Below are 17,469 nucleotides of genomic sequence, written 5' to 3'. Positions count from 1 at the left end.
CTCGGATGGCACACACATGGGTTATAAACAAACTGAAAATAAAAATGGCAAGAGGGTGTAACAAGTGTGTTTTCATTTCATTGGGTGATTATTATTATGCTTCCTTTGGGAGTCTAGACACATTAGATTTTATCAGCTCATCAGTAAATAAAGTTTTATTTACAGGCTATCAGGCTGAGTGCTTCCAAGAAAGAAGTCTTTGCTGGAATTGACCCAGTTTGCATCAAACATTCATTCATTCATTTTCTGTCGGCTTTGTCCCTTTATTTATCAGAGGTCGCAACGATAGAATGAACCGCCAACTTATCCAGCATATGTTTTATACAGCGGATGTCCTTCCAGCAGCAACCCAGCACCTGGAAACATCCATACACTCATTCACACACACACACACACACACACACACACACACACACACACACACTCATACACTACAGCCAATTGAGTCTATTCAATTTACCTAAAACGCACACGAACACTGGGAGAACATGCAAACTCCACACAGAAATGCCAACTGGTCCAGCTGGCACTCAAACCAGCAACCTTCTAGAATATTCAAATATTCAAACAGTAAATTAAAAAATTTCAGCGCCTGTAAAACTAGTCACGCTGTTGGGAGTGTTTTTTTTTTTTTTTTTTTTTGCTTAAGACATGCTTATACTATAAGCTATACTATAAAGCTTATAAACTTATGCTTATTAACTTTAACAGGGAAATATCATACCCACATCATAATATTATAGCTACTAGATATAGTGGTAATTATGCGCAAACGTACTGTATTAAACTTTACCAAATAGAATGGAAATTTAAATTGCATCATATTTACATTCAAAGCTTCTATTGAGATTTTAAAACTAAGCTTTGACTGACTGTTGTCCGTTTCTAAAATTATTTATTTATACAATTTCTTTTTGCATTAGTCCCTTTATTAATTAGGTGTCACCACAGTGGAATGAACCGCCAACTTAGCCAGCATATGTTTTACGCAGCAGATGCCCTTCCAGCTGCAACCCGTCACTGGGAAACATCCATACACTCTCATTCACACATATACACCACAGACAAGTTTAGCTTACTTAATTCACCTATTGCTCATATCTTTGGACTGTGGGGGAAACCGAAGCACCTGGAAGAAACCCACATGAACACGTGGAGAACATGCAAACTCCTTTTAAAATCATTACCTTAAAAATATAGTTATATATAGTTATATATTCTGTAACTTTTATAAAATAACAAATTACCAAAAGAAAAACAACAATCTGCTTAGCATTAAGTACATGCAAAATAACTACTGTTTTTCTTTTTTCATAAATACATCTATTCCATTTTGTAAATAAGCTGGCTAGCATATTCTACTTTTACTGATGCTGAAAAAAAATAAGTAAAATCAGTGAAAGTCGGAATTAATGAAATTGATTTTAAAAATCTGAAACATATTAATAAAAAGCTTTTATAAGTAACAAGTAACGCATTACATAAAAAATAAACTGATAATATTTGTTACTTTTTAGATTAATTAATTCACTTTAAAAAAATAACTTGCTGAATTAAAAATGAGTGTAGTCACGTTGAATCCCACTCAGTGTAAGGATGAGCTCCCTGCAGGAACATACAGAAACCATAGCTGCGTCCCAAATTGCATACTTATGCAATTACATGTGCATTCATGTACTATTCTACGCTATTTTAGAGTATAATTATTATAAGTAGTGCGTTCACACTGAAAACTCTAAAAATAATAAGTGCACTTTATTGACTGTAATGAAAGTGCACTGTAATGATGGACACTTCACGCACTCAACGACCGCAGTTTTGCTCATGTAGCGGAAGGGCGGAGCTATTGGGCACTCATGTTGGACAACTTCATTTATTTTGGATTGTAAAAGCAAAATTCTCATACGTGAGTAATTATAGTGCCTCCCGATGGTAAATGCGGTCGTACTCATGGCAGTTATTATTATATAGTTTGGTCATTTATTTTACTGATTTGGCAACTGACACGCGTCCTCAGGAAAACGGTGCGAATTAAGAAAAACATTAATGTGCCATTTGGGACAACAGTACATACATATACTATGCTGTTGAGTGTGTAAGTGCATAAATACATAGTGCATGAGTAAATAGTGTATAGTGTGCCATTTGAGACGCAGCTCGTGGATGTGTCTGAACCTGCATACTTCCATATATAGTACGCTAAAAACAGAGTCAAGTAGTATGTCCGAATTCATAGAATTCGAAAATCAGTATGTGAGAAGTACTCTGATGACCTACTACTTATACTAATACTTCTGGCGAGATTCTGAAGTGTGCATGCTATGCTATCCCATAATGCGCCATGAGAGAATTCATGAATTCATGAGTGAAGCGATGCAACTAATGCTGGTAAGTCAAGATCATGACAAAATGGTGGATGTTGTTCATCCGAGTTCCATTCATACTACTTACATTCATACTTACTACTGTACTTTTTTTAACAGTCGAGTTGTACACTTCAATGCAAATGCAGTACCTACTGAGTAGTAGGCGATTTCAGACACCCAAATTAGGGGAGCCTTATATTTCTGTGATGGAACTATTCTAATTATTTCTGAACGAAAAGGGATTGTCTTAATCGACAGTGATTTTTACTGAACTAATGAGACAAAAATACAAAATAGCATACACATTACTTTCAACTTTAACTATTCTGTATGTAAGGCATGTGAAGGGTCAGGATGTTCTCAGAAGGTAACATTATTCAATTATTTTTTATGTAAAATGAAGGTGTATGTTACACAAATTACAGTATACAGTGTGTTGTTAAATACGGAGCTCTTCTATTTAATAAAATACACTGAAAGTTCTGAAAGAGTTCAAGCCTCAGGCAGGTATGAAAAGTAACTCAAAAGTAATGTGACATATTACTTTCCATAAAAAGTAGCTTAGTAACACAACTACAGTAGTTACATTTTGGGGTATTACTCAAAATTGTAATGCATTACTTTCTAAAGGAACTATCCCCAACACTGGTTGTTAGATGGATTTTAGTGTAACAAAGTTTTTTAAATTACAATATGATGTGTCTAAGATCTGGAACCATGGTGCAGAAATTAGTATTTTTATCTTTTGTTGTAGTTGTTGTTTGCATATTTATTGGAATATTAACTAAATATTTTGTACATACACAGCATCCTCTACTGAACTGAATTCAGAACTATCATTATCAGTAATGAGGAGAGAATATGCCTGTAGACTTGTATGCCTCTGCATTGCCATATCTGCCAAAACAAAGCCCTCCAAGGCTTTCTAATCCTCGGAGAACATCCAAATCGTTTGGTTTGATTATTCGAAATGGAGATGGGCAGCTGTTGTGAGAGCTTTTTTGATGGGCTTAGTTGTCTTTTGAGACAGCTGAACGACCCTCTGGTTCATTACCTCCTGCTGTTCATCGGTTACTTTTGGAGCCTCCTGAGGACTGTCTCACCAGATTTGTTTGGAGGGGCAGTTTTCCGACTAAATGTTTCATGATGCGTAGATTTCACCATTGATTTCCACAACACTTAAGTAATTTAGAAACCACACTAGTCAGCTCTACAAAATTCTTTCTTTCTTTCTTTCTTTCTTTCTTTTGTTCTTTCTTTGGTTCTTTCTTTGGTTCTTTCTTTCTGTCAAAAACAACAGCAGAATAGCTTTTTTAAACAACTGTCATTCTTGATCAGCAATATTGCGGCTAAAAGGACCTCTGCATAAAAAATAAAAAAAAACATATGCCTGAATAGTTAGCGGCTTATTCCACTATGGAATGGATGAATGAATCAATGAATGAATTAATTAATTAATGATCAGCAATATTCCTTATAAATTACACACTTCTGTTGTTGCCTTTGCAAATAAGAAAAGCATTTTTTTTGCAAAAGACAGACTATATATATATAATCATGTAGGAAAATGTATTTCTTAAATTACTTTCAAATAAAAAGATTCGGTCTTTTAGAACACTTTTGATGAACCATTAACTATACTTGCTTGAATGAAATGCTGATTTGCTGCTTATTAATAGTTATTAAGGTAATAATTAGATTTTTGTATTAAAGAGGATTGGGGATGTAGAATATGTAAGAATAATACTTTATCTGTACAGTTTTTATTACATTTGGACCATGACGATTTAAACCTTTGTATTATATGCTGGTTACACAAGTTATATCTGTATTATTGATTTAGCAAGACCAATATAAGAAATTTTCTTCAGAAATTTTGTTTTCAAAGATTAGTTGAATGTGTATTCCAGCAACTAATTCATTGTTGATTGTCTTCTAGAAATTGCCCAGTTAACTAGTTATGACAGTGGGATTGCAGAAACACCTGAGACGGATGAATCTGTCAGTGTAAGTATTTTATTTATTTATTTATTTATTCATTTATTCATTCATTTATTTATTTATTTATTTATTTATTTATTTATTTATTTATTTATTTATTTATTTATTTATTTGTTTGTTTAGTTATTTAGTTATTTATTTTACCTAGAGTATGTGAACTTTTGCTTATTTGCAAGTCAATCAGTTACTTACAGCATTTTGCATGTTCAGTCCCACAGTTTGAGTGCAGCATTACGGTCCCGGCGCAAGCCCTGTGAACTCGACTTTGAGATGATTAAACTGATCAGCAATGGAGCTTATGGGTAAGTGATGATATACTGTATAAACAAATTAGGTCCAATACTTAGCACTGTTTTTAATAACTAGTTTTCAGCACAAAATACATACTGCTCTGTAAGCAAATATTGGCAATCCGTTTAGAGCACTGTTAGATGTCTAAACCTGATCCACATTTAAAGTCATAATTATTAGCCCCCTGATTTATTAGCCTGCTTGTTTATTTTTTCACCAATTTCTGTTCAACAGAACGAAGATTTTTTTCAAGCCATTTCTAAACATGATAGTTTTAATAACTCATTTCTAATAACTGATTTTTTTAACTTTGCCATGATGACAGAACATAATATTTTATTAGTTATTTTTCCAAAATGCTAGTATTCAGCTTAAAGTGACATTTAAAGGCTTAACTAGGTTAATTACATTAACTAGGCTGGTTAGGGTAATTAGGCAAGTAATTGTTTGCTTTTACTGTAGACTATCTAAAAAAAAAGCTTAAAGGGGCTAATAATTTTGACCATAAAATGTTTTTTTTTTTTTTTTTTTATAACTGGTTTTATTCTAGCCGGAATAAAACAAATAAGTCTTTTTCCAGAAGAAAAAATATTATCATGCATACTGTGAAAATGTCCTTGCTCTGTTAAACATCATTTGGGAAATATAAAAATATATATAAATCAATCGGGGGGGTAATAATTCTGACTTCATCTGTATATGTTAACAAACTATATATAATATGCTTATATCTTACATCATTTTCTTGAGTGAACTCAAAGTGGGATGACAACCAGGGGCTTAAGTTAGATTTTTAATTGTCATTGATATAAATATGAATTTTATCATACACTTGACTGATGCTTTTCTTTGTTTCACAGTGCAGTGTATTTAGTGAGACACAAAGAGACAAAACAGCGCTTTGCCATGAAGAAGATTAACAAGCAAAACCTGATGCTGAGGAATCAGATCCAGCAGGCCTTTGTAGAGAGAGACATCCTAACGTTTGCAGAGAACCCTTTTGTGGTCAGCATGTACTGCTCCTTTGAGACCCGCAGACATCTCTGCATGGTTATGGAATACGTTGAAGGTGAGATACTGCATAACACATGTATATCATTTGTTGTTTTGTGCACAAGTAAATAAAAAATATTTAATTTTTTCTGATAAATTACGATATTCATGTGCAAAATGCATATATGGTTATGTTAATGCATGTAAATGAATAATAAATGAATACCAAAAAAAAAAGAATACAAAAAATATTTATCATAATCATTTTAGCATGTGGTAAGCACATTCCATGTCATTTTTATTAACTCTGGTTAGGTTTTTATAGTACATGAACTGATGACCTTGTAAAAAAAACAATTGGAAAGTAATGTATGTAAATGTCTAAATACAAAGTAATATCCTATTAAACAACAAAGATAATCAAATGAATGTTTAAGAACCACAATGTAAAAGGATATAGATAGACCTGCCATTCTCAAAAAAAAAAAAAAACTCATAACAAAAATATAAATAATATAGCTTTTGTTTTGCTAAATAGTTTATTTATTTATTTACTTATTTATTTATTTACTTATTTACTGATTTATTTATTTCATACATTGATGATGATATATCCCATAAAATGTAAGATTTTGTCCTAGTCTTTGTCTTTGATCACTATATACTGTATGTTTGTCTTTCTTAAATATATATATAAATATACAACGAACGTGAAGCTTCTGAAAATTGTTTGATTTGACATGGTTTGACCCAGAAGTCAAAAATCTGTGTCTTACGCAGCATTATTTTGCATGTTTCTTATTCGCACAGGAGGGGACTGTGCTACTTTGCTGAAGAACATGGGTCCTCTCCCTGTGGACATGGCCAGAATGTACTTTGCAGAGACTGTGTTAGCCCTGGAATATCTCCACAACTATGGAATTGTCCATCGAGATCTCAAACCAGACAAGTGAGCTGTGCCTAACAATTACTGATTAACAATTACTAATTACTGAAATTTGACATAGCATACACAATAAAAATGAAATGAGCTGACCTAACAATATTTCTACATGGTGGTTTTATTAGCTGGTCTTGAACAGGGGTTTTCAACCTGGCCTATTAAGGGGGCCATGAGAATTTGAAGCATGTACTCGAGTGTATCATGATGATGATTTTTATGTGTTCACTAGAGTGAATCTGATTAGCGTTTCACAGCTAACTATTGAGTGAAATTGGTCAAACTTGAGGGTGTGTCCTAAAAGGTTGAAAACCCCTTGTCTAAAATGTTGACATCTTTATTCTAATTAAAGGATGCAGACAAGTTACAGCCACTAGGTTAATAGCATCATAAGCTGATATGACCAAGATAATATTATGTTGTGCCTCTTATATCTTATCATATTTTCCATAGTTTGTTAGTCACTTCAATGGGACACATCAAGCTGACAGACTTTGGCCTATCGAAAGTGGGGCTGATGAACATGACCACTAACCTCTACGAGGGTCACATTGAGAAAGACGCAAGAGAGTTCTCTGATAAACAGGTACAGATTCAATTTTCTATAAAAGTCTTATTAAAACTGTATATTTCAATTGAAATTTTGAAGTTATTGTCATTAATCATGTTCCATAAACGCAACCATTATTTTAGGACTTTGTCTTTAGAATCATTCTAATATGCTAGCGGTTACCCAATGGGTTTTAGGCGCAGTTTACATCACAACTATATTCAGCTTAAATAATTATTTTAATTATTTGTATAACATCAGTATTAAGTCAAAGTCCACCTGATTTTAAAGAGGTTGCATATTTAAAGAGCCCCTATTATGAATTATAATTTGGTTTTGGGGGTCTCCAACAACAGGCTGATATGAATGCAAGGTCAAAAAACCCTTTCCTTGTCTTATAATATGTATTTATTTTTGCCTAATTATCCCAACAACTCCCATATGATTTGTTCAGTGATTCATTTGTTTTCAAAGCTCACTTTTGCATGAGGCTAATCTATGCTGATTCATCTGACCCAGTCTGTTGTAATTGGTCGACTGCGTTCAGTGCAAAACAGAGAGAAACGCCCAGCACAGTTAAGTAGTCAGAGCACAGAGTATATGTGGGAGCCCAATACATGAATGCATTAAAGTAATGCAACGCCAGCATATTACTCTATTCCTAACCCTAACTCCAAGTAATAACAATAACACACATTCAGTATTATTCTACACACTGAAAAAGTTAAACTATTTTAAAATTGACTGCACCACACATGTGAGGAACAGCTAATGGTGGCCAAAGCAACAGACAGCAGGAGATCGCAAGCACAAAAATATTTTACATTGGTAAAGGAAGAAGCGCATGTCGCGTTTTCAACATGGCTTTGGACGTGATATGTAAATATCAGGTTATAAGGTGCTGTGTGCAAATTTGTATGGAGAAAGTATTGCATTGTATATTGTTATAAGGTGCTGAGTACAAGTGCATATGAGAAAGTATTGCACGTTTTTTGCACAGTAGTGGAATATTTAACTCTTCATAAGGTAGATGGCCTGAGGAAAGAAACTTTTCCTGTGTCTGGCTGTTTTTGTGCTCAGTGCTCTATAGCGCTGACCAGACAGTAACAGTTCAAACAGGAAGTGTGCTGGGTTCGAGGTGTCCAGAGCGATTTTGCACGCCCTTTTACTTAATCTGGAAGAGTACAGTTCTTGAAGTGTAGGAAGAGTAGTGCCAGTGATTCGTTCAGCAGTTCGGACTAATCACTGTAGTCTACGGAGGTCAGTAGAATAACAAATAGCCGGCAGAATAGGTTATTGCATCAATCATCAGAAAAATAACAGGAACAAACACAGCTCACAGTTGCTATACTGTGATGTTGTTCTGAAAATTAACTGTAAAGCCTGGTTATACTCGACACGTCCGCTAGTTCGCCTGAGTTCGCCTGATGTGATGTCATCGCGATGTTTCGGAAGGTTCGCATTGGGTACGTGCGGCGGACTGCATGATTTTTTTTTTACTCGAGTGAACAGTGCATGCGGCGCCGCGTTTGATTTGAGTTGAAGGTGAATCACTTTGTGGAGGTTTTGTTTGAAACGGCTGTTGCAATTTCTAACTAAGAATTATTGATAATCTGGTTATCTCTATGATCTGTTTCAGATTACCAGATTATAAATTTATTAGTATTTATCAGCCTTTATTAGTAAAGCATAGTTGGTTGATGATATCCATGGGAAAGGAGGAAAGTTTTTGTTAAAAAATAGTCCGGACTTGCACAGTGTGAGCAAGCAGGGCTTAAGATAGAGGACCAAAATCCAAATCTTCTAAAAAAAAAACGATGATGTCTGTCCTTTGTTTTGTAACATACACTTTTCCCTGCAGGTGTGCGGAACTCCTGAGTACATTGCTCCTGAAGTGATCCTGAGGCAAGGCTATGGAAAGCCAGTAGACTGGTGGGCAATGGGAATCATCCTTTATGAGTTTCTGGTGGGCTGTGTACCGTTCTTTGGAGACACTCCAGAAGAACTGTTTGGCCAAGTCATCAGCGGTCAGTCACATTCTGAATTCCTGTTATGCAATACAGACATAATTCATTCAACAGGAGCTTTAACAGATGCAAACTTGTGTTGCGTAATCTCAACGCTGCCTCTCATTAATGCATATCAGTATCATAAGATCAGCAAATCTCCCCAGAGGCATGTGGGTCTCCTGTTCTTATGCTTCACCTGTCCGTTTTGCTATTCAAAATTCTCTGGATTTGTTTATTGCTGATCTATGATGGTGAAATCACATGTGATTCTATCTTATAAAGAAAAAAATGAAAGTGTAAGAAAATAATGTTCTAACATTTAGCCTAAGTAATCAATATAAATAAATAAATAAATAATGTAAATGAAATGTATTTATGTAAATTTAGAGTAAATAATTATTATAATAATGAATGTACATTATTAACTTATGAAAAAATATTTGTTTTACAATAGTGTTCTACAGTACAAAGTGTGTAAGATATGTTAGCTAAATACAGTAAAATAAGGGATGCAAGATAGTGTTCTGTCAATTATGTTATTATTATTATTATTTTATTCATTATCATTTCTAGGAAGGCAGTGTTACAGTTGTTTATATTTAATATGTGGAATATTTTCTTTTGTTCAACAATACTGCAGTTCAAAAAACAACCTTCTAATCTGGAGATTTAACAGATTATTCCTGTTTATGTAAAGCACTTTGAATTACCATTGTGTGCGAAATAAATAAATAAACTTGCCTAATTAAATGCTAACACCTCAAATAGTCACCTGTAAAATGTAATGCAAGTTTAAGCCCCCGAAACAACAATCTTTTCTGCCATTCCCAAATGTTTCTGTACCGTGATTACCATTAACGTTAGTCAGTAATGTGTTGCGGTGTGAGTCATAATTAATGTACCCAGCTAGCTGCTATTGCCCTGAGCTGGGATGCATATTAATGCTTCTTGAGGTGATTCAAATGTGAGGCAAATGTTGCTGTAGCGACAAAACAAACAAAGCACCGCTCTTCATTATTTTCACCCCCTGGCCTTTAAACTAAAATCCCTGTCCTCTTCCTTCAGATCGAACACGTTTTGTTATTCCACAGTAATCATTTAAGTCATGATTTCATCAAGGGTCTGCTCTTTGATTAGTGAGAAATGCAAAAATAACCTGTGGTACTGGATGCTCGTTCCTAGAATTCATGCATGTGAAAGTGGATATGATAATGTTTGGCATGCCTGTTTATGTGTAGTAGGCAGTTTGATGCATTTTAATTATTACATTTGATTCATATGTAAAAATATTCTCTGTATTCATTAATGTAGTGTTGTGAATGTGTAATGGGTTTGTGTTACAATGGAGGCACAACAAAAGTGGTGTGGATCTGTCATGTTGAATGATTTTTGGAAAAGACTTTGGTTAATGAGGATAAAACTGTTGTCTTCTGCTTGCCTTAGATGAAATAAACTGGCCTGAGGGAGAGGAAGCGCCACCAGCTGATGCTCAGGAGCTGATCACTCTGCTGCTCAGACAGAACCCTATGGAGCGCCTTGGCACTGGTAAGGGTCCAGAATACTTACAGTGATACTTGCCAAGCACCAAATGTGAGTAAACATAATTTTGGCAATTAAATAAAATGCCTATTTGGCCAGTAAAATGTTGTAGAAATTTCAAAGTCATATAGATTTAAATGCTTTAAAATGCTTATACAAATAAATTCATTCATTTTCTTTTCGGCTTAGTCCCTTTATTAATCTGTGGTCGCCAAAGCGGAATGAACCACCAACTTATCCAGCATATTCTTCGGCAGCGGATGGTCTTCCAGCCGCAACCCAACACTGGGAAACATCCATTCACACACATACACTACAGACAAATTAGCTTACCCAATTTACCTATACCACATGTCTTTGGACTTGTGGGGGAAACCGGAGCACCCGGAGAAAACCCACGCAAACATAGGGAAAACATGCAAACTCCACACAGAAATGCCAACTGACTCAGCCAGGGCTTAAACCAGCGACCTTCTTGTGCTACCCACTGCTCTTTCTTGTGCCTTATACAAATATAAAAAATCCATATATATATATATATATATATATAGATAGATATCTTAGAACACACTCTCTCACACAAGTGAATAAAGTTAAATCCCAGAAATTGCATTGCATAATCTAAATATTTAATATCATTTATGTACAAATGAAATGCATAATGTGAAATGCAACACTCAAATGCTAAGACTATTCAACACAATACTTTAAGTCACCTGAGAACTTTGTTTATCTTCAGAACTATATAATAGTATATAACATAAATTGAAGAAAGAAATATAAAATATATTTTGGGTGAAATCCAAGGACTCCCTCTACCTTTAGAGAAAGCAACAGCAGTGTCTTTCAAATTCCAGAAAAGCAGATAAAAAAAGATCTAAACATTCCATATGACTTCAGTAATCATACAAAGCTCCAAGAAAACTTTTGTGCACCAAAATCTGTAAATATGGCTTTGTTCATATATTTTTCCCCATGTCAGATTAGGTATGTGCTATCTACTAATTGTGTATCTGCTAGTTCTGCTAATATCTGCTAGAATTATGATTTTCTTCCAAAATCTGGAATAAAAGATTTTTTTGCATTCTTTATTATTTTGCGTTGTTTTTAAATTAATTTTGAAATTAATTTAATGAAATATGTAATGTTAATCATAAACCACTGCAAAAATAGTTTTACTTACGTTTTTTTTCCTGTTTAAAGTCCAAATATCTGATAATTCTTTAGGGTATAGATTAGGGTATGTGTTTACTACAGGCAATACAGTACTTGCATGTTGTGCTGCTGATTCTAATGGCAGTACGTCATATCGCCAGCAGTTAACTGTTGTGTTCTTCAGTGTTCTTGCGTCATTGTGTTTTCGTGCAACGTCATCATCAACTGCCAAAATTCGATTCCAAAACTCAAGACAACTAGAATGGAGGATGCATGAAAGTTCTGAAATGTGTTCATGATATCAAGGATGCGTCGATGCAAACTTGAACGCAAAACTAGCTCTGGAAGTCCCAGAAGTCATTGCGACTGAATAGAGGAGGTGGGACGCACAGCAGTCTATACCTATTTACTATTAAAGTTCAGAGATATAGCTTATTTATCTCAGGAATTTCCCTAAATAAGACGGTGAAAGTAAGCATTACTATGAATATCTTAATAAAGGGATAAACACATGAAGGGTGTTATTTTGCTGAAATTCATAATAAAAGAGTTATTTGTATTGTGCAAAGTATATTTGTAAGGTTTTTGTGCATGTTATACAGTATATATTAAAAAGGAAAAGAACAAATCATTGTATGAATGCTGTAATGTTTATTAATGTTGTTCATTAATGTGTTAAGGTCATGTGACCATGAGGAAGAACGTAGCATCTCATTTTTCACAGTACACATTTTGTGTTCTCGCTGTCTCCTGAGTTTGTTCTTCCGAGGTGACCTAGCAAGACCGCTCTCCACGAGAACGCAAGTCCATTCTCTGCATTCTTGGAATTGAGAAACAGCCACTGTGCCCTAAAAATGTTCTTGAAGCTTAGTGTGATTACAGTTAAACCAAGTTTACATGACAATGTTTTTTGTTCCTTTTCTGGACTTGGAACATCTCTAGACTGTTACTGTATATCTAGGATGAGAAAGGGCTCCTGGATTTCATCTAAAATATCTTCACTTATGTTCCAAAATTAAGCAAAGATTTCTGAAGTTTGGAACAACTCCAGGCTGAGTAATTATTAAAGCATAATTCAAATTTTTGGATGATCTAAAATCCAAAGCATTTACTAAGTGTTTCTAAAATGTGATCGCTTGTATGTCTATAAGCAGGAGGAGCGTATGAGGTGAAGCACCATCAGTTCTTTCACAGTCTGGACTGGAACAGCCTGCTGAGGCAGAAGGCAGAGTTCATCCCCCAGCTGGAGTCTGAAGATGACACCAGCTACTTTGACAGTGAGTGACAGCAGGAGTGAAGTCATTGTCCTTCACGGTCCATGCAACCAGAGCTGGCCTGACAGTCATTCGTCATGTCTGTCTTTATGTCTTAAGGCAGCATCAGACATTCCCAGGCTGATAAATTACTCAGATATTAGTAAAGCACAGTTGGTTGATGATATCAATCTTTGTCATTATATTGGAGGCATTTCAAACAACTTGCTTTAGCTTTTTTTTTTTGTATATATACAGATGAAGGCAAATTGTTTAGCCCTCCCCAGAAAGTCTTTTTCAAATATTTCTTAAGTGATGTTTACCAGACCAAGGGAATTTTCAGAGTACTTTTTCTAAAAAAAGACTATTTTTCTTTAGTTTGGCTGGAATAAAAGCAGTTTAAAAAAAATAAAATAAATAAATAAATAATAATAACAAATAAAATTTTGGTCGATATTCTTATCTCTCTTGAGATTTTTTTTGGTTGGCTACTAAACTGTTGTCCATTGACTTGCCTAATTAGCATTTAAATAGTACCTTTAGCTGAATTCTAGTATGTTCTAAACTAATTAGAAAAATATTATGTAATGTCATCATGGCAAAAACAAAATAAATTAGCATTCTTTTTAGAAATTAGTTATTAAATTTATTTTAAAATATGTCGATATTTCTTTAGTCTGCATTAAACGGTTCTTGTGAAATAAAATATAAAAACAATAAAGTAGAATAGAATTATAAAAATAATTCAATTTCACAGGAGGGCTGATCATTTTGACTTCCCTTTCTATATATTTGAACATAAATACTGATTTATTTATACATGTGGTTTCTTCCATTTTAGAAGTTAATCTGAACAAAAATTCTGGGATGTCGGGTTTGAGCGAACTTCCCTTATTTACAATAATAGAGTCTTAAAACAACTGACATGAAAACATCCTGACATTCCATTTTCTCTTATAATTACAGCACGATCTGATAGGTACCATCACTTAGAAACGGAGGAAGAGGACGATACCAATGATGAAGATTTCAATGTGGAGCTGCGGCAGTTTTCTTCATCCTCTCACCGATTTTCCAAAGTGAGTTCTCTTTTCTATTTTTTCCATCAAACACTGTTTAATTCATGCAGTGTATAATGAATCAGATGAGAGGAGTCCTGCTCAGCATATGCATTGTGTTTGTATCTGTGGAACACTACAGCCAGCACCGTCTCTGGCATTGAATTCAGCTTATAGATTTAAATGCTTTTACTTTTGTTAGAGAGGATTTTTTTGTAGGTCAGGGAACAGTTTCACACGGAACAAATACTCATCTTGGGCATGCAGGGTTTTGGTGCATTGCAGTAGGAATTGCTTCCAGAACTATCATGTTAACAGTGAATGCTTTTTTGTTTGTTTTGTTTTTTTATGTTTGACTAGTGGACCAGACACAAGCCCTCCATTTTTCATTTTACATTTTCAATTTCCATTTTCAAAGACATATAATTATCTGCTGTAATTATGATTTTCTTTTTCAAAAATCTAGAACAAAAGATTTCTTAATTCTACAGTATGCGTTCGTCAGTCTTTTTGAAGGTTTTTGAATGAAAATACTTAATATAAATCATTAATCACAATCTTAGCATCATAAACTACTTTTACCATAAAAATATAACACATATGCGTATTCATGTTTATATCCTATGGCGTAAGGTAGTATTTTCTAAACCATATCTTGTGTGTTTGTGTGGTGTATGTAGGTTTACAGTAGCCTGGATCTATCTCGAGGACAGCTGGAGGAGAAAGGAGAGCAGACCGAGAAGACAACAGATAGTCCTCTCACTGTTGACTCGCTGAGCTGGACTCCAGACTTCACTGAAATGTGTGTTACCCATAAACTATTTGCATAAAATTCACAAACTCAAATTGTGTGAAATCCGAAATTAAGATTGTCTGTAAATGTGCAAGGTTTCCACTGCACTACCACAACAACACAAAAACAAAATGGCAGTTTACAGTATCAAGCATCTTAACATTTATTTTGTCTATCTTAAAATAAATGGTATGAGAAAACAACATAAGCCTTGCACATTAAAGTTCCAAATGCTCTTACTTATGATGAATGATGATGAATGCTCATGTGCCATTAGTTACTGTTGTTTACCTTTTAATTAATATTTATTTTAAATTGATTTTAATGTATGGGTGATTTTAAAAAATGCCTAGATTAATTCATGTCTAGGTAAATAAATTAGCAGTAAATATAAAGTTTTGGATGAATTGTGCCTTTCATCATCGTAATAGTGTTGGGGAAAAGTAATATATTAATACATTTGTGTTGTTCAGTTTTTGTTTTTTGTAATATTTTTTTTTTATGAGATGGATTAAATTGTAATATACTACTTTTTAAACCCAAGACTGATTGATAAAAAATTTGAATGAAAATATCTGATAGTAAACTATTTTACATTTTAAAGCTGGCCATTGATGGTCATTACCTGGTCTAAGTTGGTCAAGATGGTTGATTAGATTGACTGCTAGCTTATAGAAGTCAACCTCATGAACCACTTTAAATAAGACTGATTACATCTGATAGACTCCCTCAGACCAGAAACTAAACCCACCTCAAGATTTTAGTATCTGCTTTTTTCCAGATAGATCATATATTGATTTATTTTCTTGTTTCTCTCCTATAGACCCTCTCTGTCTCATTCCTCTGACAATGAGAGCACTAGCTTAAGCAGATGTTCTGGTCTTCTACCCAAGTTTGCCATCTCAGCAGAAGTGGAGGATGGTGACGGCTCCCTGGCTCTGGAAGACCCCAGTAAAGTGACCTTCAGTATTGGGGAGCTGCCTCAGGATGAGCCTGATCCCAGCACACCCTGTAGCACCATCAGTAACTCTACCCTCTCAGGTAAAGGACTGATTTACTGAAGATGGAAATCTACATGCATTACATCTCCTCCATAAAAAGTTTGATAGTTACTACATATTTGAGTTCTCCTGAAAAAAAAAAAGTAATGTTAGAATATATTGATAGATGTTTTAGATACACTAAAACAATAAAAGAATACAGAATAAATAAAAATTACCTTAAACATTTGAGCCAGGGCTGGTCCAAGCCTATAGGGGCCATTTGGTGCAACCAATATGAGACATTATTGTCCATCCTTGATTATTCGCACACAATTATCTAATACACCCATTATTATTTTTGGTTGATGTGTCTGTATTGTTCAGTGTTTTTTTTATAAGACGTATAAATGTGAATATGTATAAATGTAAACATGTCAATGTTTCAGGAAGAAAAAATGTCTGAATGCAGCCTCAACTAACCAGCTTGTTACTATTTAGTCAAAAGATGCCGCCAAACAGTCAAGAACAGATGCACATATGATGGCTATGAATGCATATTCACTAACTGTTAAGATGTTTTGTATTACCCAGCCATATAATAAATTATGTTAAAGTGATTTCAACACTAATAAAGGGATTAAACCCAAAAGAAAATAAATGAATGATTTCAATACCAAATTTGTAATACAAAAGCTTTTATAATTATACCAAGTTTATGAAACATAAGCCTACTTTTATTACAGAAATATAACCTATTTCCAAGAAAGTTGTTTTACACAGAAGCAAAAACTTTAATCTAAACCAGCTTAATATGATGTTGTATAATAATAATAATACCTTAAGATTGCAAAGCAATTTATGAATGTTTAATCAAACTTTAACTTTCTTACGTTAATGTAAGAAATGTCAAGAAATGAGTTCATCAATTTACCTTTATCTTTCTGTTTAATCTCTTTTTCTGTTTTCTTAGGGGTTTTTTTTCTCTCTCTTTTTTTTTACCCGCACTAGAAAGATATGATTCTTTTTATGATTGTCGCAGAGCCATTTCTTTTTTAATCAACTTTCATTACAATAGTTAGTCATAAGCTACTTTAGCTATTCTGCATTTTGTATAAACACCATTGTCCAAGAACATAATATATCAAAATAAAAGAATAAAACCACCTATTTCATATACTCTTAGTGGCCCCCTGGTGGCCACGAGAGTTTAAGGAACTCTTTTGTTTGCTTATTTCTTTGCCTGGCTCTGATTTTCTATGAAATCAATCAAGGGCCATATATACTTAAAAATAAAATAAAGTTTTGCAAACCATAAAGTTAAAAATAAAGTATTGAGCAAAAAAAAAAAAAAAGCAAATTACAAGAATAAATTTTTGAGAAATAAAAATGTAATTTGCAAATAAAAAAAAAACTGCAAATAAAAGTAGCGCAGCGCAATTTTTTTTTTGTTTTTTTTTTTGTATATATTCAACCATGACTTTTCACAGTATCACCGAGTTGGCAATACAACCTAGTAAGTTCCCTTGACTCTGCCCCTT

At 34.0% G+C, this 17,469-nt stretch overlaps 1 protein-coding gene and 1 long non-coding RNA gene across 30 annotated transcripts in view; one reads left to right on the top strand and one right to left on the bottom strand.

Moving 5' to 3' along the window:
* The window catches only part of mast4 (microtubule associated serine/threonine kinase family member 4), a 175,906-nt gene that overhangs the window by 146,433 nt on the left and 12,004 nt on the right, over window positions 1-17,469 (top strand). For 14 of the 29 annotated variants that reach the window (XR_012406374.1, XM_073951462.1, XM_001922561.8 and 11 more), the window contains 11 exons: window positions 4,306-4,373; window positions 4,578-4,669; window positions 5,519-5,727; window positions 6,462-6,600; window positions 7,045-7,177; window positions 9,003-9,168; window positions 10,594-10,695; window positions 12,999-13,121; window positions 14,064-14,176; window positions 14,836-14,957; window positions 15,772-15,989. Coding sequence is in view for 27 of the 29 variants with exons in the window: in XM_073951462.1 (XP_073807563.1) it covers window positions 4,306-4,373; window positions 4,578-4,669; window positions 5,519-5,727; window positions 6,462-6,600; window positions 7,045-7,177; window positions 9,003-9,168; window positions 10,594-10,695; window positions 12,999-13,121; window positions 14,064-14,176; window positions 14,836-14,957; window positions 15,772-15,989 (1,485 nt within the window). In the remaining 2 variants the exon portion in view is untranslated. Of the gene's footprint in view, window positions 1-4,305; window positions 4,374-4,577; window positions 4,670-5,518; window positions 5,728-6,461; window positions 6,601-7,044; window positions 7,178-9,002; window positions 9,169-10,593; window positions 10,696-11,427; window positions 12,901-12,995; window positions 13,122-14,063; window positions 14,177-14,835; window positions 14,958-15,771; window positions 15,990-17,469 lie in introns of those variants that run through there. The other 15 variants (XM_009301828.5, XM_009301827.5, XM_073951460.1 and 12 more) reach the window with 2 other exon arrangements.
* Window positions 229-17,469, bottom strand: part of LOC141385621 (uncharacterized) — a 25,732-nt gene continuing 8,491 nt past the window's right edge. Inside the window, exons 2-3 of the long non-coding RNA XR_012406379.1 lie at window positions 1,022-1,129; window positions 229-356 (exon numbers count right to left, since the gene is read on the bottom strand). This is a non-coding gene — a long non-coding RNA (uncharacterized lncRNA). The remainder of the gene's footprint in view (window positions 357-1,021; window positions 1,130-17,469) is intronic.

The sequence above is a fragment of the Danio rerio genome, chromosome 5 (assembly GCF_049306965.1).
Source record: "Danio rerio strain Tuebingen ecotype United States chromosome 5, GRCz12tu, whole genome shotgun sequence".
Classification (NCBI taxonomy): domain Eukaryota; kingdom Metazoa; phylum Chordata; class Actinopteri; order Cypriniformes; family Danionidae; genus Danio; species Danio rerio.
This window is presented reverse-complemented; position numbering and strand designations above follow the sequence as displayed.